The sequence below is a fragment of the Toxorhynchites rutilus genome, chromosome 2, assembly GCF_029784135.1.
Source record: "Toxorhynchites rutilus septentrionalis strain SRP chromosome 2, ASM2978413v1, whole genome shotgun sequence".
Lineage (NCBI taxonomy): Eukaryota > Metazoa > Arthropoda > Insecta > Diptera > Culicidae > Toxorhynchites > Toxorhynchites rutilus.
Genome location: NC_073745.1, coordinates 88,673,668 through 88,698,691, shown reverse-complemented (window position 1 = coordinate 88,698,691; position 25,024 = coordinate 88,673,668). Strand labels below are relative to the sequence as shown.

Genomic DNA, 25,024 nt, shown 5'->3' with positions numbered 1-25,024 from the left:
TTATATCGTACTCAATGCACGTCTCTATCATGTGGGATAAACGAAAGAAAAAAGGCGACCGATCGATTCATATTTCTGAAGGAAGGGTTATATTAATAAGGATTTTTATATATATTTAAGAACATCGGACACAAGAAAATCAGAGGATGTCGAGTTTTTCGTGTTAATCTTGAGATATCCATCTAATGTTTTCTTCAACAGTTTACTTCTAAAAATAAAAAGTATTATAAATTGATGATTTTGAATTCTTTATATTGTTACAACTCTCATAACCCGTTTAAAATTCAGTTCAATTTAAATATCAAACAGTTTTTCTAGGTCTAGAACTCCTTCTGTTAAGAGTATTGAATAAGTTGAATTTACGGATTTCTGAACACCTACAAAAACTCAATTCAGAAGCAATTGTCCTCAAGATCCTACGTCAACTGTCTGTCTGTGCCACTAGGCTCAGACCATTGTTTTTGTTTTAAGTTTTGTCTTGTGTTCTTCATGCTCGAGTTAAGAAAAATCTCAAGTAAAGAAGTTTTTTTTCAAAAATATTTTTCATAAATGAGGGACTCATATGGAAAAGGTTGTAAGTGAACTGATCGATTTTCTCTTCATCGACTTTTTCTTTCGTGAATATGTCAGCTACAAATACGTTCCAATTTGATTTTAATTGATTAACCGATATTTGAGGTTCTGACCTATTGTTCACATTGTCAAATAAGCTGAGAATGTGTTTGCATCTAAGTTATGACCAAAAGAGAAAGTCGATAGAAAGAAAATTGAACATGTCATAGACTTAATTTTCCCTTTAGATTTTTCACCACTCGAACCTTGATATAATTTTCAATTACATAGAATACTTATTCGATACGGAGAAATAAATTTTAATAAATAACTTTATTTTCAAAGTGTGTTGAATCCAACAACCCATTGTCATTATCCCTTCCCAAAAACGGAGCACAAAGCTTAATGCAGTCAAAGCGAATAGTAAACTCATATTATTATGAATCTGCGGATCAGTTGAATAAACACCATCAGAAATTTGACTCTGTCTAACGTATATGCGATTGAGCAACAATCCGGATGTGTTGAACGATCCAAAACTGGTAATACACTACAACATTTTCACAATTTGTACAGCGCGATGATATCAACATGGTTTTTTTTATTTATACCACTTCTGTATTCTTCCATGAATGCCAATAATGGTTTTCAGTGCTTGATTTCATTATCTGATTTTTTGAAAACTCAAACAGTCAGTCAACTTTAATGAAAATACTCGAGATATGGATATGGAGATTATGTAAATGAATTTCGGAAGAAAATATTGAACTTCCCGGACAATGTTAAAAAACGAAGTATTTAAAATAAATATTCTCAAATGGACAACCCCAAGCAAGAAATGGAAAAGATTAAAAAAAATGAGTGGGTTATATCTATGATATAACCGCAAGGTTCGCGTGGAACTACCTTAGCTTAGCAATCATTCGTTTGTATTGATTAAATTCTTGATTGAATGAAACAGTTTCCAAATTCAATTGAGTTCAATATATTTGCTCTGTGAGTGAAAAAAATGAACAAATGCCGTGTAAAGTCAATTCATTTATTGTGATTGATTGTTCTTCGTTACAAGTAAATTTAATGACGGACCTTTTACGTTTGGTATGATGACTAGAACAAAATATATGTACGGAAGAATTATCAAACGTTTGATGAACCAGCCTAAGGCTGAAAATCTTTCCAATAAAGACAAAAAAAATATTATCAAACGATTATTTTATTTTACATTTCCCTCTGAAGTTTACATCCCAAAAGTGTACATACTTCTCGAATCTCGAATTTGCTTGAAACTGGGAAGTTCATTCGCTTCTAGTGGCTGCACGATTTTCCCAGGTTCCTAAGTTTAGAAGATCATGTTAGGACAGACATATTCCACTCTGCACAAAGGCAAGCGAGGACAAAAGTACTCGCAGTTTGCATTTATTTGCAGAGCCGATTTCCCCAGAAACCTCGGTTTTGAAGTCTGTGTTAGGGAAACACATTTCAATCGGAACAAAAATAATCCCGATTTGTATGAATTCGCAATGCCGATTTCCCCACGCTTCATGGATTTGAAGTCTGTGTTAGGGAAACACATTCCAGTCGGAACAAAAATACCCCCGACTTGCATGAATTTGAAATACCGATTTCTCCAGGCACCTTGGTTTAGAAATCTCTATTAGGGAACACATTTCGGTGGGAACAAAAGCTCCCCCTTCTTTCGTGTGTTCTTTTTCTTCTTTTTGGATTTAAGAGGGTTTAAACTTTTCAGTTCACTCGCCTCTAGGCTCTTTCGTGTGTTTGCAATGCCGATTTCGCTGCTTGGTTTTAAAGTCTGTGTTAGGGAACATTTTTCGATGAGAACAAAAGTTCCCCTACTTTCATGTATTTGCAATGCCGATTTCCCCAAGGCTGCTTGGTTTTGATGGCTGTGTTAGGGAAACCGTAAATCGGGCCAATCAAAACGATGCAGTTAGGGCGTTTAGATAACGCCTAATATTTTACAGTTATTCAATTGTGTATCTAATGAAAAACAACATTTTGTTAGTTGCGATAGATGCGTAGAAATATTCCCTATCAAGTGATGCAAACATCTCTCCTATCCAGTACGAAATGTTCGAGCTATAAGCATTCGAAATCTTTCATTTTTTCCTGCATGTTCTGTGTTTAGGTTTTCATTTTACCCTCCATATATTCCGGTTAGACGTAGTCCCACGTCAAAATTAATAAAGATTTCGAGCTCTACCACGGAGTAGAGAAGACTTCAATTGTGCTAAGATATCACAAATCCCCCTAGTGGCAGAGGACCTTTCAGAATGACTAACAACCATTCTCAATGTTGTACTCAAATTCAGTTTAATGCAAATGTGTGCAACCACCCTGTGATCATCAGAAATTTTCTACGTCGTACACGAGGTCAGCCCCTCAATTCGATGACGTATCTATATTTGACAACTTGCGCATTACATCTTGTTCTTGTTCTCTGGTGACAGCGGAGCAAATGAGTTTTTGAGTGGCTGAAAGTGGTTGCAGGGCGAAAAAATGACGAAACTAGTGTAAATCGTATGTTTATCGGATTGTTTCAGCGTAAAATTCTACTTGGCTAGAGTTGCAGTGGTTCCCCACCGGAAGACGTGTACTTAATAGTAAGAGATAAATCGTGTTTATCCAGGGCGGATTGTCAAATTGCATTCGGACCTGAGAATAGAAGGAACAATTTTAACGAAGCGATTTGGAAAATGTAAATGTGTATGTCGCTACGTCAAATTTTAGGACCAGTATCAGCATCTGTTGTCTCGAAGATATGACTCCGTTTTATCATTTATCAAATGATTTCATTTGTATGATTTGAGCAAGTTGGGAGTGGTGACGTAAATTTTCTCGATTTGTATTTTTTGACGTTTTATTCCAGCTGGAAATCGAATGCGAGAATTTAATATAATTATGTAAACAAACGCTCTTATTCTCAAATTTTAGATTGTGAACATCGAACGATACGGAGTGCTTGAAGATGTCCTCGTCGGCGATATTTATTTTGGATGCTAAAGGGAAGGTGAGAGGCGACAGCTCGAATCATATGTGAATTGATTTTCAATGAAATAACCTTCGCAACACAGGTTCTAATCTCCCGCAACTATCGTGGACATATCGACATGAGTGTCATCGATAAATTCATGCCGCTATTGATGGAGAAGGAAGAGGAAGGTCTTATTACTCCCATCCTGCAAACACCCGAATGCACATTTGCGTATGTTAAGACCAATAATCTGTATCTGGTTTCGGTGACTCGCAGCAATGCCAATATTGCACTGGTCTTTGTGTTTCTGCACAAAGTGGTGACGGTTTTCACCGAGTACTTCAAGGAACTCGAGGAGGAGAGCATTCGGGACAATTTCGTTGTCATCTATGAGCTTCTGGATGAGCTGATTGATTTTGGTTATCCGCAAACAACAGACAGCAAGATTCTTCAGGAGTATATCACTCAGGAGGGCCATAAGCTGGAGATTCAGCCACGGATTCCGATGGCAGTGACGAACGCGGTTTCCTGGCGCTCCGAAGGGATCAAATACAGGAAGAACGAAGTCTTCCTGGATGTTATAGAGAGTGTTAATCTGTTGGCAAACGCCAATGGAAACGTGCTGCGCAGTGAAATTGTTGGGGCCATCAAAATGCGTGTGTATCTTTCTGGAATGCCGGAACTGCGGCTCGGATTGAACGATAAGGTTCTGTTCGAGAGCACTGGCCGTGGCAAATCCAAATCGGTCGAGCTGGAGGACGTAAAGTTTCACCAGTGTGTGAGGCTGTCTCGTTTCGAGAATGATCGAACCATTTCATTCATTCCACCGGACGGCGAGTTCGAACTGATGTCGTACCGACTCAATACCCATGTGAAACCGCTGATTTGGATCGAATCGGTGATCGAACGCCACGCCCATAGCCGGGTGGAGTACATGATAAAGGCGAAGTCGCAGTTCAAGCGGCGCTCGACGGCGAACAACGTTGAGATAGTCATTCCGGTGCCGGCTGATGCCGATTCGCCCAAGTTTAAGACCACGATAGGGAGCGTTAAGTACGCTCCGGAGCAGAATGCGATCACGTGGACCATTAAGTCGTTCCCGGTATGTTGGATGGGGAAGATGAAAATCTGAGAATGGGCAGTATTTCAATTTTTATTCTCGTAGGGTGGAAAGGAATATTTGATGCGTGCTCATTTTGGACTTCCCAGCGTAGAGTGTGAGGACACAGAAGGCAAGCCACCGATTCAAGTGAAGTTCGAGATTCCATACTTCACCACGTCTGGAATTCAGGTGAGTATTTTTGAACAACATAATACGAGAGGCTTCGGGTTTCTCGTATTAATTAAAAACAAACATTAATCATTGGACACAGTGACAAGAATGGTTATTTTGAATTTAAATCCAACATAAAGGGGCATCCATAAAGTACGTAAAACATATAGAAGTGGGAGGGGGGTGGATTGAAGTTTTGTGACGTTACATGGAGACGATTGATGTAAAGTACATCGATTCATTGAAAAGTATAACAATAGTGCTGGAACAACTTGAAAGCAGCAATTTGCAGCACAGCTGAGACCGTCATCGGGTATGAAGAAACAGAACAACGGAAAGTTTGACGACGTTTGACGGAACGTTTGCTGCAACGAGCGACTCGACAAAACGTGGAACGATACAGACTGAAGGCAGCAATTCGACTAGTTGTTCTCTATGTGCACGAAGCAAGGACAATGCTCGAAGAGCACTCACAAGCACTTGGTGTTTTCGAACGCCGAGTGCTCAGAAAAATATACGGTAGTGTACAGGAAATCGGAGTATTTCCTGTACACGGAGTAGCCGAACCGATTTGCGCTGGACGGAATAGATAAATATAACGAGAACGTTTCTAAGAAAAATAAAATATGTGTGTAACGCAGGGTTTATTTTATTGATGTATGATAATTTTTGGCAAAGCTATATATTCTCAACTTTATGTATTTTTTCAATTCCGCGTAACGTTCATATACTTCCTGATCATCAAAAAAAACTGGGGGAATTAGGTGAATATAAAATTTTCTACTGAGGGCAAGTTGTGAAAAAAGTTTTTTCGTTGCTTTTGATCCATTGTTACACATACACGCAGTGTTATAGTGATTGTTTGTATGTTAGGGAAAATTGAAAAGAATCGCTGCTGGGTTTTTTTCTCTGAATGAACCATTATGAAACATGATCTTACATGGAACCTGTTTGTCCTGACAGAAAATATGAAAAATTGCATATGAAATTCTTACATATACTATTGTCGGCCGATAAACATATTTTCACATACAGTTCACATATTTTTCCTATCCAATCCAACGATATCAGCGATATTAGCTGTCTATTGATGTTGGGTTCCAGCTAACATTCTATGTTGTTTTTAATAGCGCTGAACGAAAGAGCGAAAGAACGGTTCAAAAGAACTGATTCACTCAGATGAACGGTTAGTGACTGAACCGTTCATCAAAGTGAACTGTTTTGCACATCTCTAGTTTCTCACCCGACAATACTGTACAGGAAAACCTGTTTTTGTGCAGTATACGAAGAGAAGCATATTTGACGAAGTTACCGTCCATTTATTTTTTTTCGATGTTTTATATGAAATGCTTAAAAAAGCATATTTGCGTCTAAAACATCCACTTCTGTAAGACTGCTGCAAAAACGTCAAAACTGTTGCTATGGGTTATGGTAAACTGACCAGACGTCCCGCATTTCAACAAAATGTCCCGCGTAAGATTCCGTCCCGCGAAACGTCCCGCATTTGGCAAAAGAAACGAAAATGTCCCGCGATATCAATATATTTCAATTTCACAATTTGATCATGTTGATTTTCTTAAATGGATGAACCTCAAAAAAACTTTTATTTGGCAGACTGTTCAAGAGCGCTTCTAATGCATCCAAAGATTAATACGTTGAGCTGGTTTCATCGCACCGACATTGGGCTTTTTGTTTAGAGAGTGTCAACTGGAAGCGACAGCAACAAAATTGGAAAATTGTTTTTATAAAAGTCCCCTATTGATCCGCAGGGACCAACGTGAGTCAGACAAAAACAGGAAGTGGGTTATATCTATGGTATAACCGCAAGGGTGACGTAGGACTATCGTTGATTTAGAGATCATTTGTTTGAAGTTGAATCTAAATCCATTCTGAATGAATGAATAAATGAATATTTGGGAGACTTCGAAAACGAGAGCGTTACGTTGGAGGCACAAGGTTTTATCCATCCAATATAGGATACGAAAAACCTTGTTCTGAAGAATAATCTTCAGAAGCTAACCTGTTAACTGTACTTGATTGACAAATCACAAACCCAAATGTATTATATGAATATTTTATGGATAGAAAACATTCAATTAAACTCTTTCACATGAATATATTTTGAAAATTCCCAGAGGAACTGGCAGATTATTTTCAGTAACGATTAGTTATTTCCACATTTTCCTCGATACTGGAAGCCCACCAGTGGTTAATACCAACTCGATAACCACCTGTTAATAGCACTTGATTGAAACATATTTGGTCACAGTGTTACATGGATAGAAAACATTCAATTAAACTCTTTCACATGAATGTATTTTTAAATTCCCAGAGGAACTGGCAGATTATTTTCCGGATCTAGATGCTGATTGGCATCCAAACGGAAAGAATTCCGTGCGTGTATGGGTGTGTGTAGCGGCTGCTTCGATGGTCACTTTCTCTTCTCCTGAAGGATCGGCTTCTCTGTGCTCCCTCACAGGATCAAACAAACTGCTTGCGTTTCAGGGCAGATCTCGATCCTTCGCCGTCCAGCACCCTCAGCAACGATGTTGTCTTGTCGATGTCCTCACGAAAAATGAATGCGTCTCACCACCAGAATATCGCTTAAGTATGATTTTTGTGCGTGATTGAATCGAGAGAAGGCGTGGTTTACGATGGCAATTTGGAAGGCAAACTAGAGGGGAATGAACTCTCTGAGCTCGTAACTTTCGGCGACTGAGCAACAATCGATTGCGGGCGCATACAATATTGGATACGGAAATATCCTACTGATGGGGAAGAATAATCTTCTGAAGCTATCCTGTTAATTGCGATTGATTGAAAAACCACAAAACCAAATGTATTTGGTCACAGCGTTACACGGATAGAAAACATTCAATTAAACTCTTTCACATGAATATATTTTGAGAATTCCCAAAGGAACTGGCAGATTATTTTCCAGCAATGATTAGATCTTTCCGGAACTTTCTCGATGCTGAATGGCATCCTAACGGAAAGAGTTCTGCGCGTGTATGTGTCGATCCTTCGCCGTCCACCTCCTCCAGCACGTTAGGCAACGATGTTGTCTTGTCGATGTCCTCACAAAAAATGAATGTGTCTCACCACCAGAATATCGCTTAAGTATGCTTTTTGTGTGTGATTGAATCGAGAGAAGGTGTGGTTTACGATGGCAATTTGGAAGGCAAACTAGAGGGGAATGAACTCTCTGAGCTCGGAACTTTCGGCGACTGAGCAATAATCGATTGCGGGCGCATACAATATTGGATACGGAAATATCCTACTGATGGGGAAGAATAATCTTCTGAAGCTATCCTGTTAATTGCGATTGATTGAAAAACCACATAACCAAATTTATTTGGTCACAGTGTAACATGGATAGAAAACATTCAATTAAACTCTTTCACATGAATATATTTTGAAAATTCCCAGAGGAACTGGCAGATTATTTTCAGTAACGATTAGATATTTCCACATTTTCCTCGATACTGGAAGCCCACCAGTGGTTAATGCCAACTCGATAATCACCTGTTAATAGCCGCGCGTGTATGTGTGTGTAGCGATGTCTTCCCAGGGAACCGTTTGTGGCATCACTTTCCTCCTGATAGATTCCCTTCTGGCCTAGGGTGCACAAACAGGCTCTTGGTAACACCGTCCATCCGCGCTTTCATGATAAATAAAGAGCTTCACCGCAACAGCGACAACATGCTCCAATCGCTGTTCAATTAGAACTGAGTGGATTTCCGAGCGCCGCTCGCTTATATACCGATTGGTGATTTCAATAGCCTGTTTTGAAAGCAATTTTAAGACTATTGAAACAAGTTTTTGGATCAAAAAGTAACAAGTATATAACGCGTAGACATTTTATCTTTCGAATGAAGTGTTTATCATACCATTTCGTTCAGTTGTTTAGGAGCTATTAACGCTCAAAATCTCGGTCTCCGGCGTAACGCTTTCGTTTTGGAAACTTTGATTTTACACCCCGGTATAGAAATGAAAGACGTAGTCCTACGTCAAAAAAATATCTTTGGTCCCCTACCTCGGTCAGGGTTTAACATTTTAAATAAGCTAGAAGAACTAGTGTATACTCGACAGGAAGAGGCAGAGTTGTTTGAAGAAGTATCGTAAATGAACCGCTGAGCGGTCTTACGGAAGTGGGTTGGAACCTGAACCATGGCCGATGAAAAGATGTATATCGACGTGTTATTTTACCTTTTCGTGGCTTTGGTGGTCGTCTGTCTTTCTATTTTGGACATTCGCCCAAAAGTTTACTATCGGGCGCAGCTGGGGAATGTTGGTGGTCTTCGCGACAATGTTTATCTCGAGCCGATCCATCCTCCAGTGATCTTTTGGCATAATGGGCTGATCCCAGGTTTGGCATAAAGACCACATCACCTTCCCGACTCCGGCAAGCACTTCGTATTATATATCTCCCCGTTCACCATATGACTCGAAAGAAGAGTGACCTTCACGTCTGTCAGAGAAGAACCTTCTTCGAGAACTTGATGTGAATGATATATTCGACGTCATCGCTTACCTGGGAAACGTAATGTACCCTGCCATTCGTTGAATTCTAGCATCAAGTACGTCTCCTTCTACTCCTTCTGGGCGATTGCCTGCTGCTCAGATACGGCCGGTCTCGTCTGACGCTTCCGCATAAAAATGTCCATTTTGGCCAGATTTTTCTCCACCGTTTGGCCGGTTGCTTCGATCTCCCGGTTTAAGGAGCGGCAAAGAGATGATATTGTAAATACCAGATCGGCTATATCTGGCGGACACAAAGTGCCTCAGGATATCCAACTCCTTCACTGTGGGGTGGAGCTTGCAGTATGGAAAAATCATCAAGTTGCTTGACAGTGCTGCTGCTGCGAATCAACATCATTGAATCATTTTTGTTACAGACTTAATAAACGTGAGATTCAAAGAAAATTTGTTACTCTAAATTATCTTTGATCGCCATCCGAAATTAAACCATTTTTTTTGAATGCATACGTTAACACTACAATCGATGAAAAATTAATTGGAATTTTCGAGCATTCCATTCGGTAAGTTGAAGAAAATTGTAGAATTTTGAATCGCGCTTGCCAGGCGTAAATGCTCTGATTGAGCGAGTGATTTTCGGTCGTAAACAAAATCTAAACCACCGAAAAATCGCAACTGAGTGTCGATACTCAGAAAGAAATAATACTGATCAGTTTAGACTCGCTAAACTATGGTTTATGTTCACATAACGTATATACATAACGTTTTGTTTTTGTGTCCCGCGTTAGACCTCTGACCATCTGGTCACTTTAGGTTATGGGTTTGTGACAAAACGTGACAAAGGGAGGAGCAGTATCGAATTTTGATCAGAATTAGCGTGACGTACTAAATGGATGTCCCCCAAATGTGGCGCATTTCGCCACAATATTTGTTGGTCACCGTGAAAAAGAATATGCTCAACATCACCGTCATTCTGAGGGGAAACGATTGAATGTTTCAGCGATTATGGGCAAACGTTGGTTTCAAACGCTTAAAAAAATATGATAGCATTATTTCTGTTCTAAAGAAAAATATTCTCAATTCTACCATAGGTCCGCTATTTGAAGATCATCGAGAAGAGTGGCTACCAGGCGCTGCCGTGGGTGCGCTACATCACCCAGAACGGGGACTACCAGCTGAGGACAAATTAGTAGAGACCACTATCAACAAAATACACATCCACACACTCACATCCATTCATGCATCCCCAAAAATACGAGAGGGCAGCATGGTGAGCATTTTAGGTTTTATTGAGTGGAACCCCGCGCTAGGCTTAGAGAAGTATTAACAATAATCACAGCAGCAACATAATAACAGCATAATTTTGCACGATTCCGGCAGAACACAGACACACACGGTTTGTGTCCCGGGGTTCAAAAGTCGTTCGTTAGTGTGGAACATTTATATATTCGTTATCATGAAAATTACAAAAGTGAATCGAAAACAAACAAAAGTTTATGGTGAAATCTGACCACGGAGCGAGTATTAAAAATCAAAAACATTACTACTTTATTTTATTATGTGTTTAAATATTTAAAATTGGTTCATATTTCTTGAATTCATGTTGTTTTTATTTATTGAATAACAAAACGAAATCCCTGTGCCTGGAAAAAAAATCAATTAATTGTTCAGAATCAGCATAACAACGATAGAGGTATACCTGTACTAAACCGATGAGGAAGGCGTATGGTAGCAGATAGTGAGCAATAATACGACGGATACGACTATCAAGATACATCGCCACCAAGTTGCTGAAAGGAAAAAACTAGAAGTGGGTTATATCTTTGATATAAACGCAAAGTGGACGTAGGACTAACGTTGACTTGATCCGAAGCAGGATTATTAACTCTTGAGGAGGAATGGATTCCTCCTAGAAATTACACAGTAAAAATAGGGCCTCCTTCCCAACATTTCCGACTTCCCAATAACGACGATCGATTGCAGCATTCGTAAACAAATATTGATATGTAATATAATATCCACTACACCATATCATATCGTGTTCTCCACTATCAAATCCATAGTCAATGGCACCCATCGATACCTCGGTTTTCGCTAAATGCTCCGTTAGGTCTGAAGGCAGAGGAGAAATGGTATTGAAAAGCGACAAACGGGAGAAAAGCTGTTGGAGGTTGAAAGGAGATTGGCAGAAAACTTCAGCATTTTATCATTCAAATAATGTGATTATCATACCACTTCGTTTTGCCAGAAAGAGATAGATTATTAATGCTTAAATGACGAATCGAGTCCTCCGAGGAAATATCCAGCGCAAATTAGAATCGACTATCGATTGCGGCATTCGTACACGAATAATTTTATATCACAAATTTCACATGATTAGTAACTATCATTAGTAACTATCATGATTAGTAACTACCAATCGTATTAATTCAACATGCACAAAATGTTATGGCTGCGGTATGATATTGAATGTAATGAAAGTGTCCGGATCAAAAAGCGTCCGGATTCAAATACATTACTGTATACTTACTTCGATGTTATTCATTTCTCTCTCAGGCTAAGCTACGAACATAATAAAAGGGGTGGGACTTACATTTCATACTGTTATGGTTTATAATATGACGCGTCCTTTGCTTTCGTTCATTTCCACCTCTACTCTCGCACCGTGAGGACTCGTTTCATCGGGACGAAGCAGACAGCTCGTAAATCTACCGGTGGTAAGACACCACAAGGCAGCTAGGAAAAGCGCATCATCTGCAGAAAGTGTGAAGAAGCCACATCGCTACCGACCGGGAACCATCTCTTTACGTGTCACATCATGCTCAAGGACATCCAGCTGGCCCATTGTATCCGAGGAGAGCGTGCTTAAACAGCCGCGCTTCCGCTTTCGTCATTATTATCTTAGTACCTTGACATACAATCAACGACCCTTTTCAGGGACACCAAATTCATGGATTAGAGTTCAGAAAAGTTTTTGCAGACCGAACTGAAAGAAGCATTTAGCGAAAATGGTGGTGTCGATGATAATTCGATACCGATTGGCGCCATTGACTATGTATTTGATAATGACGAATACGAAATATATGAAAGTGGATATTTCACCATATCAAAGAAATCACTATGATGAAAGCTGCATTATAAAATCATCCCAATAAAGAACATATTACATCACATTAAAATGTCAATGAAATGCTTTAACATTGACAAGTTTCATTTCATAACAGCAATGTCTGAAGTACTACAGAATCATTTACTTTTGTTTTTGCATCAAAAACACCGTGATAATTGGGTAATTTAGCATCACTCCATAAAATCCGGAAAGTCAAGGCATGGTTTATTGAATAGAGGCTTAAGATTCTGGACTGGTCAGCTTGTTTACCAGATCAAAACCCTATCAAGAACTTATGAGGAGTGATTGTACGAATAGTAGATGTGACTTACAAGCAGTATGAGTGATTTGCAGAGCCTCAACGAGCAGTATCCTCTGCGTATAACGAGGTACACCCTACAACATGGCGCAGCTTGGTCCAAACCACCCCGAATGGGTTATTTGAACTGATTGGGAACTGAAGATGATCTATGAATTAGAAACTTAATGTGATTCATGTGAAATTGACGTTAATTTAGTAAAGGAGTGAGAGTTTTTCCAACTGGTTCTATAGTTATGAAACACTGGAATTTTTGTTTTTTGGATGTTTCGCGCCTGAACATTAAGATAAAGTTCAAATTGCCAGTATTTTAAATCAAGATAGTTGTTATGCCCTACACTATATACTTCAATTCAACCGACTTCTTACATATCTCCGGAAACTCAGAAAAAATGAGTGGTTCTATAATTGTGAAACGCAGTGTATATACGCTTGTTATGCGATTTAAAGTTTGCTGGGCAGTTCTATTTCGCGTGTCAAAATTTTTTAATTCAATATTTTGCTGGTAAAATGTTTTCACAAAATGTCGAAATATACAGGAGAAATATGGTATGCCACATTTCTCAAAAAAAAAAAACTATATATATCGAACTAACTATTTATAAAGGGTCACTTGACCCGCTGTGGTAGGAATAGGTATACATGAAACATCTGTAGGTTTAGTGTTAAAATCTTTAAATTATTTTAATTCAATATTGAATATATTTATGAAAAAATTAGGAAAATATCAAATTATTTTTCTTTGCAAGTTCTCATCTAATTTCATAGACACCGGGGAGACAAATCATCTGAAACTTTCGATGCTGTAATAATTTGCAATGACTTCCTCGTCAAAAACTCCAGAATCCGTGTTCACTGTGACGTTGACCTGCTCAGCGCAATCATCCATGAAGTAGCTATAGTTGGCACAATATGGATCTTCTTCGGTGAATTCCACCATCACCGAGCGACTGCTTGTGTCGCTTCCACAGTTTTGCTGCATCGCTAGCTTCAGCATGGCGCGATGCAGACGACGCGGATCGCACTTGAACTCGATACCTAGCCCGATGGCGTTCCCCTCGCCGAGTTCCAGGACATCGCATGAACGATGTTGAATGCATACGTTGCGTTTTGCGACATTACGTGGCAGCTCGCAGCGAGAGGTCTGAACGCTTACCTCACTCACCCTGGTGCTGTGATACTTTTGAACGGCAACTTCTCGCGTCTCAAGTTGGAGCGTTTGGGCTGACCCGTTCCTGTAGGCAATTGGCTCGGTGTTTACGGCAACGGAAGTTCTCGCTCTCTTTGTTCGAGACTCCGGAGACATTTGAACGGAAGCGTCCCTGATAGCTCGTTTCGGGGCAATAGGTGAAAGCTGAACGTGAACATTCCGCAGTTCAGGATTATGGGTTTGTGTTTCCGCGTCTTGTTGATTCATTTGATGCTGACTGTTCATCGATACGGTTTTACAGCCGATGTCGTGTTTATCCCGTTTATCCACGGCGACGCCATCTCCTTGGCAACCCGGGACATCAACCCCAACAGCACTGACTTTTTTTACTGATTCATTTTGAATTTTCTCGTGTTCGTCATAATGTTGCAACAAATCGTTTTGGCCATCGAAAAGACTGCCGGAAATATTAACAGAATGATCTTCTGTCGAATTATCAGAAAATTCGAAAACGGGTAACGATTCCGGCTGTGCAGTTAGGCGCAGTGATTTTCTTGTTCCCCATTGGGTTGCGTTGGTGCGCTTTTTTCTACCACGTTGCGAGCAACGGTTCGATTGTTGTGACGATTCAACGATTTCGTCGTTTTGGGCTGGATAAAAAGTTGAAATATTCCATTAAAACTAGATGTGTAACAGGTTTCGTAATACTCACATAAATACATAACTCTACATTTAAACTGTACCACGGTCTCGAATTGAGTCTTCTCTATTTATATTTGATTTTATATTCAAATATGTTGAAAGACGGATTTCAGCAGAGGCACGAAAAAAAACTTCAAATCAACAATACCGACAGTTATAAAAGTGAAACTAGGGGAGCTATACAACATCATTTCAACAGTGGTGCCAGATGTATGGACATGATTCATTCGAAAACATTCAAAGGTGTCCATACACTGTTTGTCCGGAAGTCAAACGTACTTAGAGGCGTACTTATTTCAACCATGAAATATCGTCAGTATATGGTAAGAAAGTTAGAGTTTTTTCGTATTTACAATGGTTTCAACACGCGATTTGAGCAGTCATAGATAATCTTCGAAAATTTTAAGTTTGATAATGCATACAGATTATTAATACTGTGGATAATGGCGATGAAATCGATATCATATTAAGTTGGCGGATATCATCGGATCCTTCTCGCATAGGCTCTACATACCAGCAGAATTTGCAGTATTTTTAGCGCAACAGTTGCTTCGTTGAGCTGATTGAAAAAAAATGAAGTTACAACGCTTAAGGGCTGTGCACATACCACGTGAACAGAAATAACATGATTTTAGACACCCCCTCCCCCTCCGTGGACAAGCGTGGACATTCCTTATACCCTTTCCCCTGTTGTCCACGTGGACATTTCTCCAGTTTTATGAAGAAAATCAAGAGAATCCTATATTTTTCGCTTAATTCTAATTTCAAGTTTGTTTCAATCTTCTATGATTTTGTCAATAGAAATGGTAGCCTTGTTAATAGTAACGATTTGTTTTAAACTCACCGATTCTAGAGTTTTACACTCCTGAATAAATTCGGCATAGAAATCTCAACTAAGTACTATTAGATTTCACTCAGATTTCACTTACGTTGAGAAGCCTAAAGTTCCACTGGCAACTTTAGTGTCATCCAAACCAACTCAGTCTTTCCATTGTTGTATACGGAGTATTCAGGATGGACGTAAAGTTAAAAATATCTTGTAGATATAGAGCAGATCTCATTAAACTTTGACTATAAATATGAATGTTTTACTCAAAAATATACTTTACCTGTCCACGTGGTCGTTATATAAATTCCCTCCCGCTCACCGTGGACAAGCAGGGACTTTTTTTTTGGTCCAATCGGTTGATGAGACCATTGTAAATAAACAAAAATATAATTTTAAATGGAAAGAAAATTATATTTTTGTTGATGACATTTAATGGCTCAAATGATTTTAAATTAAAATTAATGAAAATAATCACGACCGAATCGCGCTTTTAAGTGCGCAGAATAAACAAACATCATCACTTTTGTAGGTCTGAGCTCTAACGTAGGTGTCGCACAAGCTGATTCAGCTTTGCGTAAATTCGTCAACTGGTTTGATTTATTTTTGAAAAATCAGAAAAATCAGCTGACTGACTGGGGCTGACAGTTACAAAATAAGAAAATAAAAATGTATACGGGTTGTTGTCGGATGTTTTACAAAATGTGACTACTTTCTAGTCGAATTTCTGGCTTTTTTCAATTATACAATAAATACCTTTGGAAGTAGGGACCGACCCAGATAAATGCAAAAACGCTCTTGATGCGGACCAGTGCAGCGATAAAAATCGGGGTTCAACGTGTTATTGGCTGAAATGATTTTAATTAGGTATTAATGAAAATAATCACGATCGAACATCATCACTTTTGTAGTTCTGAGCACTAATGTAGGTGTCGTATGAGCTGATTCAGCTTTGCGTAAAAATGATGTAAAAAAAAAATAAAAAAAGAAAATGATGCTAATGTAACCTAAAACTCAAAAACAAATCACGTATATTTTACTTCCGGGCTTTCCAAGGTAGTTCTCACATGCAGGAATCGTGCATTTTTCTACTTGTGTTTGATTGTGCTCTCGAATTTCCTTCTTTAATTCAACCATTGTCAACATTTTTATAGTTTTCACTACTGAAAGAAGTAAATAAATAACATGTTATATATAAAATTGCGCAGAATTAAATTTCTTACAAACTCATCGCAATCAAATAATCTTTTATGATTATAACATTGTAATTGATGGAAAGAACTACAAAGCTTCCATAAGCTCAAATGGCAAAATTTAAAACCATCATCACTTTCACCGCAGCGCTGCCTAGGTGTAGATTTGTACGTTAGATCGCCAATGGGTGAACCATATTTTTGACGTAGGACTACGTCTTTCATTTCTATACTGAGGGGTAAGTTCAAACTTTCTGAAACCAAAGCGTTACGCCGGAGAACCAGATTTCGAGCGTTTGTAGCTCCTAATAAACTGAACAAAATGGTATGATGAACACTTCATTCGAAATATAAAATGTCTACGCGTTATATGCTTGTTACTTTTTGATCCAAAAACTTGTTTCTATAGCCTTAAAATTGCTTTTAAAACAGGCTATTGAAATCATACCAATCGGTATATAAGCGAGAGCCGCACGGAAATCCACTCAGTTAAAATCATACAGTATTTGGAGCAGGTTATTGCTGTCGTGGCGAAGCTAGCTTCGTTCATCATGATAGCGTTGATGAACGGTGTCACCACCTAGCAAACATTAAATCGTATAATTTTGCACGTGCCAAGGATTTCTTGTAAATCCGAATAAATCATAATCGCATATAATATCAATCAAAGTATGTGTCGTGTATATTTGAAATCGCATAAAATGCAAAAACTCGATTTTATATACCATTATCAAATTAAGTCGCAATTCGGTATGATAAACATCAATTTTCTGATGTACATTGTCGTAAAATATATTTAATCCGCATCATATGCGTATATTACGCTGATGCAGTTTGTGTGTCGTATAAGCTTATAATTTAAATCGATTCAGTACTGTAGTAAATCGTGTTGCATGCTGAAGAAAATCATGAAACAGTAAATCATATTAGATCCTAATAAAGAATATATTACATCATATTGAAATGTCAATGAAATTCTGATGCACTCGAAAGTTTCAACCGCTGTTGAATTAAATTTCAGATAGCCGCGCGAGATAGCTCAACCCCTATCCTAACGGAAATACCCACTTCTGATTGGTCGAAATTGACGACACATGCGGCGGGTCCCTTACAGAGACATCAAAACCAAGCTGCTTGGGGGAAATCGACATTGCAAATACATGAAAGTAGGGGGAACTTTTGTTCCTACTGAGATGTGTTCCCTAACAAAGACATCCAAACCGAGATGCCCATGGCAAATCGGCATTGTAAATGTATGCAAGTCGGGGGAATTTTTTATATTGCAATTGAGGTGAGTGATACGATTAATTCTAGCAAATAAAATTTAAATTTGGAATTTTTATGTTGATTGCTTCGTTAAATTTCATATCGATAACCGATCGTATATTGCGAAAAATTTAGCACAATATTAGAAAAAGTGATTTCCCATATTCTCTACATATAGTATTAGGTGTTGTTAGTCCAATTAATTGCGAATTGGGTTGAATAAACACTCAGAAAGTAAAAGTCATAAAAGAAAATTACTTTTTCCATTTCAAATATGTTTTTTTCTATATTAAAGTAACATGTTTTACTGGTGCGAATAAATGATAATTGTGTTCGGTATTGGGATTGGTAATTATTATATTACATTGGTGAGTTTTTTTTCTCTATTTCATACAGGAGGCATCTCGTCTAGGATCACAGAGGGCGGTTTTCACCATATCTCGATCCACTTCGGTATTTTTCATCTGATACGCCTGTTTACGAATGTTTACCATCCTTCTGTCATCATCACTCGGTAAACACTGGTGAAGTGAACAAACAATACCCAACAACCAAACAAAACGGCCCTTTTCAGAGCCACCAAATCATTATCAAAGAGTTTAACGATGTAATTCTTCAAACATATCCAAAATCAACAGAAAGCCTAACGGAATCCTACATCAACTATGCGGTCGTGTCTCGGACACAACCCTCCTGTGCCTTTTTTGTATTTTCTTCAATCATTTGCAATCAACGTAAAATTACGTCTTTCGAAAACTTATGAGGTGTACAAAGTGAATCTTGAAAAAGACAAATAATTCCCGCTCGACGCTCGCTGGCAAACGATGTTCACTCAACAATTTCTCAAACAGAAAGTGGGTGTTTTGAGGAAGGACCGAATGAGCGCAAAATTTATGTAGACTGATTGGATGCGATAGATATTTTGTCTATCGGAAACAGTATTCTAGTAAAATCACAGAGTTTGAAGGAGTTTGAGAATTAGTGACAAGCAACGTATTATGTACTATGTATAGAGCAAACATAAGTTTGCGGAGAATAAATTTCGCAACACTTTTGCGTGTTTGCTTCTTGTGCTGAATATTTGGCTTCGCTTCATAGAAGATGACCGTAGACGTTGTGACCAAAGCGAACGACAATCTTGCTTTGCTAATCATGTCTTGCATCACCCGCATATTAGTTATGACTGAGATGATTTCAAGCAGGTACCCATATTTATAGATTTTTGTGATTTCAATAATTAGTTGTAGTTGTACTTAAAATGTTCTAACTAACTAACTATTTTGAGCCCAATATGGCCGTTAGTGTGCTTCTGTAGTGGAATTAGGTCAGATCCTGTATTTGCTCCGGACAGAGATAAGGTCAATTCCACTTTAATTAATGCGTCCTGAATCAATTCCAGTGTGATTGAATGCAAGCGAAGCATTGAATAATTGAATGTTTGATGATCCCCAAAGTATGGCTTGCAGGACGGTGCGAAATTGGAAAAACGAATTGCTTTTTTGCCCGTGGCCACATCATTCCGGTATAGCTGAATTTCCTGGAAACTATTACTTTATTACATCACTCGCTTTCTCCCATCATCCCAATCACCGATTGACAGTACTCTAATTTCAATAAGTTCCTGCAAGCGATAAATATTCATTACGGTGCTTTGGCAATTTTTCGGAATTGGAAAACCATTACAGTCAATCAAAGTATGGCTTGCAGGACGGTGCGAAATTGGAAAAACGAATTGCTTTTTTGCCCGTGGCCACATCATTCCGGTATAGCTGAATTTCCTGGAAACTATTACTTTATTACATCACTCGCTTTCTCCCATCATCCCAATCACCGATTGACAGTACTCTAATTTCAATAAGTTCCTGCAAGCGATAAATATTCATTACGGTGCTTTGGCAATTTTTCGGAATTGGAAAACCATTACAGTCAATCCACAAGCCAACCCGAGAAAAGGACCGTGGGTGTTAAATATTTATCACCTCTTGAGGCCCGAATTGCCTTCCTTTGATGCTCCGTTTTTCAATCAGATCCAAACCGGACCCAACGATGGGATTGTGGTTCTTCGTGCCTTCCGTTTCCCCTCTCACTTTGAATGAACTCGTCCATCATCGTCGTCGTCATCATCGTCATCCCTGCTACCGCAAGCATTATTGCTCTTAAGAGGGAGCAGGAAGTTATCAGGTATCCTATCACTGCCTTTTTTATATTATACTTTCACATTTTTATTTCCATTTTAGATAACCCCTGATTCAATGGCCGGGAAGAATATTTGTCCTCCTCTGAGATGGAAAGCTTTTCGGAGAAAACCATAAGTGCGAGTTTGTGACACCCGATCCGATCGAATGGGTGGGAAATCTTCTCGCAGTGAAGTTATGGCAGCGGCATTGCCACAAAATGCACAAATGAAATGTCACGGTAAAGTGGTCAACCACGCGTCTCCACTGAAACCGCAGACAGCATGGCGTGTCTGCATCGGACCATAATGACCCAGACAGCGCAGCAGGGCCGTAAATCATTTTTACACGGTAATTAGCGTTATCACATTTTTCACTAAAATTTAATTTATATTAAAATATAAGTTTGTGTTACATGTAAACGAGCCCAATTACGCACGGTCAGTTTCCCAAGCACATGGGAACCATATTCCGATCTATCCGATGCGATTACCCCCACTCCTGCCCCATCTGATCAATATGCATGTGGGAAAGTGCAATGTTTGTCGCTTTCATGTTCATCGCAGCGGAAGGTATAAATAAACACGTAGCACACAGTTTGTGACGTGATAAAATTGCACTTGTTATTTATGTTTAGTTAAGTAATTTGTTTCATCGTGTGATTAATTATTTCAAATTTATTCCCGTGACCGAAACCGGGAGGCTCTCTCATCGATATCGATGTGTCTACGTTGCGATGACACTCATACCGGAAATTACGTTTGTTTTCTTTTTTATTCCATTGTCAGTTGGTTACCCCAGGTGGACCAGCTAGAGCAAATAATTGGCGATCGAAATTTGATGCTTTCATGTGAGACAATGTTTATTTTTTTTAACGGCATGTTAAATATGCACCATTAAACAACTCATTTGAACGATTTCGGATTATCCCCTTGCTTTCTCGAGTGTTTATACCAACTTGTCAAAGTTTTTTTCCATGTCGAGTGCGATCCGGGTTCAGCAGCTCACCTCAACGACGAAGCAATTCAACAAAAGAACCTAGTTCAATTAATCACACACGATGAGTGGAGGTACCTTCGTCAGAGAAAGGAAAAAGCACTAAATCAAATGACCAAACTTTTGTCGTCCAATTGTTTTTCCAGCGAATCAGGAGCACCGCTCCAGACAAATTAATTCTGACCACTGGGCAGGCATTTGGCGTTTCGTGTCCGAAGCAAGAAATATGATAAAGTTTATTAATTAATCAAATCAAGTCCCCCGTCTCCGTACAGCTCTGTGGGCGCTCACGCACGTTTTCACCTCCAACAATCCGGAACGTGTGAATGGGTCGTACGAAGGGAAAGGTGAAAAAAATCCGAAGACCGGAAGTGGCAAATAATGAGTGGGTTTCAAGATGGCGAAAAAGCTATACAAATAAATGATTTTAGTTTTCCGAAAGTTTGACCTATCTAGCTGACGCTGGAACTATTTGTGCTTTTTGGATAAATGTGGAAGATTCCGTGGCATTTATATAGCAAACCAAGACACTATTTTACTGAAGGTAACGTGTGCATTGAAAAATGGACTAATTTCCGATAGCGATGGAAGAAAACTACAAAAGATAATTCAATGGACCAAATTTTCTTAAATTTGTTAAATACGTTTTTTGAAATATATGGAAAAGTATGGTTCAGGGTGCTAATAAAGGGTGTGTCACATCAAATTGCATCACGGAAAAAACGCTGTAGAAATTCGCCCAGTAGACCGATCTTTTTGAAAATTTTAGACAGTAAAATAAAAACTATTAAACAACTTTTGGCATTTTCTTTTTATTCATACTTCGAGCCCAAGCCCGTATGCTCGCACCTTCCTCTTTACCCCGTCCATAAGGTTCTGTACAACGTCAGATTGTAGTTTTTTTGAACAGAAATCCATTTTCTCTTGAAGTCCGCCTTCGATTTGACAACTTTTGGGTTCTTCCGGAGGGCCTGCTTCATAATCGCCCAATATTTCTCTATTGGGCGAAGCCCCGGCGCGTTGGGCGGGTTCATTTCCTTTGGCACGAAGGTGACCCCGTTGGCTTCGTACCATTCCAACACGTCCTTTGAATAGTGGCACGAAGCGAGATCCGGCCAGAAGATGGTCGGGCCCTCGTGCTGCTTCAATAGTGGTAGTAAGCGCTTCTGTAGGCACTCCTTAAGGTAAACCTGCCCGTTTACCGTGCCGGTCATCACGAAGGGGGCGCTCCGCTTTCCGCAAGAGCAGATCGCTTGCCACACCATGTACTTTTTGGCAAACTTGGATAGTTTCTGCTTGCGAATCTCCTCCGAAACGCTGAATTTGTCCTCTTCGGAGAAGAACAACAGGCCCGGCAGCTGACGAAAGTCCGCTTTGACGTAGGTTTCGTCGTCCATTACCAGGCAATGCGGCTTCGTCAGCATTTCGGTGTACAGCTTCAGGGCTCGCGTCTTCCCCACCATGTTTTGCCTTTAGTCGCGGTTAGGAGCCTTCTGAACCTTGTATGTACGCAGGCCCTCCCGCTGCTTGGTCCGCTGGACGAATGAACTTGACAAATTCAGCTTATTGGCGACATCCCGGACCGAACTTCTCGGATCACGTCTAAACTGCTTAACTACGCGCTTGTGATCTTTTTCACTGACGGAGCATCCATTTTTGCCGTTCTTCACCTTCCGGTCGATGGTTAGGTTCTCGAAGTATCGTTTTAGTACTCTGATGACCGTGGATTGGACGATTCCCAGCATCTTACCGATGTCCCGATGTGACAACTCCGGATTCTCGAAATGAGTGCGCAGGATTAATTCACGACGCTCTTTTTCGTTCGACGACATTTTTCCAAATTTACGAAAAATTGACAGTGAAGCATGGTCAACGTGATCTATACACTCTTATCTGATTATAAGCGAAAGCTGAAGATATAATTCCTAAAAATTAAATTTCTACAGCGTTTTTTCCGTGATGTAATTTGATGTGACACACCCTTTAGAAATGTCATCCCGATTTTGCATACGGGACTTACTGCAAAATATTAATTTGCATTTTATCGTGCAAACCAATGCAAAATTTTAGCTCAATCGGAACGCATTTGCTAGTGTCGCAGACGTAAAAATTTATTTTTTTTGATTACGGAAAATCACTCAAAGGGAGAGTACATGAAATCGAGGTTTTAAAAAAAGCGAATTAAAATTTCAAAACATTTTTCAACCTCGATTTAATAAGGGTGATTTTTCGGTTACCACAAAAAAAACTTTGACGTCTTAGCGACACTAGTAAATAAAGTTCGATTGAGCTGAAATTTTCTATAGGGCATTTTTTTGAAAGAATCAACATTTTACAGAAAGTTCCGTTCGGAAATTAAGGTGACTTTTTCTATATATCCTTTAGTACTCTACTGAACATACGTCATCGCGGATCTTGATGTGTCAAATTCATAATATTATATGTTGTTATAGGTCCTCAATTACGATCATAGAATCATGTACTTCAAATTCATAAAATCAAACTCATCTTAAACGAGAAATTTATCCTAGATTGAAGTGTATTGCTGTTCTCACATATAGCACATAAAGATTAGAACTAAATAGTTCAAACTCAACAATTTAATTGCTGGTTACAAGGATTCCCTAATATGTAGTGTCTTTTTTCTTCAGGCATCAAGGGACAGAACTTCTTGATGATGTTTACTTTTCTCGCCTGCTCAACTCTTCTTTCGGATAAATTGAAGCTGAGTGTTGATTGAAGGGTAAATGTCGGATTTGGTGAACAGTTGCACTCTTCTAAATGCTCCATCGGAACGCATCTTGTAACTAAACTCAAAATATCCTCGCGTAAACTGTATCTGTTTTACATCGGCGGCATGTTGGAGAAAATAATTGGAAACAGATTCTCTCATACTTTGATGGATGATCAAAGATCGGTTGTGGAAACAGCGATTTAAATATGCTGTTTCCACAACAAACTGGCGTTGGTGGTATAGCTTAAATAAAATTGTATTTTTTCAAAAATTAAGCCGATGGCAATGTTCTTCCATCAACAGTACACATTTTGTACAGATCAGATTTTCGTAATGTAAGCGTACGCTGATTATACATGCAATTTGACAAAAAGTCTCGTACTAAAATTACTTCCCTCTGGCGCTTGGGTCACTTTGGGAAATTACGGCAGATGTATTGACGAATCTACGTTAGATTTACAACAAGATGGCGCAGCAAGTAAAATTATGAGTTTAATAATTTTTCTTCAAATTTTCGGTTTTAAGCATTCTTTCTACGATGAAAAGGCTAGAAAATCATTATTTTACATTGTTTCATTCTTAACATATGAAGAATGTCTTGGTGTAAGTGTTGTTATCACCTGTTTTTACTATGCGAACGATAGGTATCATATGTTGCGCTTCAAATACTGCAGATCCTTCTTGTAGCGGCCGATCGGAATCGCCTTCATGATCAATAATATCAACCAACTTAATGTGATATAGATTCCATCGCCATTATCCACAGCAAGAGCTTCTGACTAATGTCGAGAAGTAAGTACCCAGCAAACATCAAATCGTATAACCAGCGATTAGCCCACATTTTGGGTGGTAGGGGAACCGCGGGTAATATGGACAGTGGAAGTAATATGGATAGGTAGTTGATTTGTATAGTTACATTTAGAATTTCCGATTTCTGTTAATGAGAACACCTTCTACAGGTTATTCTATAATATTTAAGCCCCCCTATGGCAATGAATACTGACCATAAGTGGAAACTGGAAACAAACATCGAAAATCATGTATGATTCCGCGTGTGGATGTAATTTTAGCTGCTTCGATATTAAGCATTTTGAGTAGTTTCATATTTAAATTCAATTCGCTGATGGTTATATTTCGGTTTGTGATTTAACAGAGAAGCGATATTAGGTATGTACGAAAAGTTAAATTCATTTTTGAGTGGAAAATTTAAATTATTGAAATAATTGTACTGGTGGGGTAAAACGGACAGTTGCCACTGA

The 25,024-nt window shown here is 39.0% G+C and overlaps 2 protein-coding genes across 2 annotated transcripts; one reads left to right on the top strand and one right to left on the bottom strand.

Moving 5' to 3' along the window:
• Nucleotides 1–2,998: 2,998 nt before the first annotated feature.
• LOC129770616 (AP-1 complex subunit mu-1-like) lies at nucleotides 2,999–10,893 on the top strand. Its single transcript, XM_055773564.1, has 5 exons — nucleotides 2,999–3,173; nucleotides 3,505–3,580; nucleotides 3,645–4,646; nucleotides 4,710–4,835; nucleotides 10,388–10,893. The coding sequence occupies exons 2-5, from the start codon at nucleotides 3,539–3,541 to the stop codon at nucleotides 10,484–10,486; spliced, it is 1,269 nt and encodes a 422-aa protein (XP_055629539.1). The 5' UTR covers nucleotides 2,999–3,173; nucleotides 3,505–3,538; the 3' UTR covers nucleotides 10,487–10,893.
• A 2,577-nt stretch (nucleotides 10,894–13,470) lies between these two features.
• LOC129771118 (uncharacterized) lies at nucleotides 13,471–14,719 on the bottom strand. The gene is made up of 2 exons (XM_055774464.1): nucleotides 14,587–14,719; nucleotides 13,471–14,524 (listed from the first exon to the last, which is right to left on the bottom strand). Exons 1-2 carry the CDS (start codon nucleotides 14,594–14,596, stop codon nucleotides 13,509–13,511), a joined length of 1,026 nt encoding a protein of 341 aa, XP_055630439.1. The 5' UTR covers nucleotides 14,597–14,719; the 3' UTR covers nucleotides 13,471–13,508.
• Nucleotides 14,720–25,024: the final 10,305 nt, after the last annotated feature.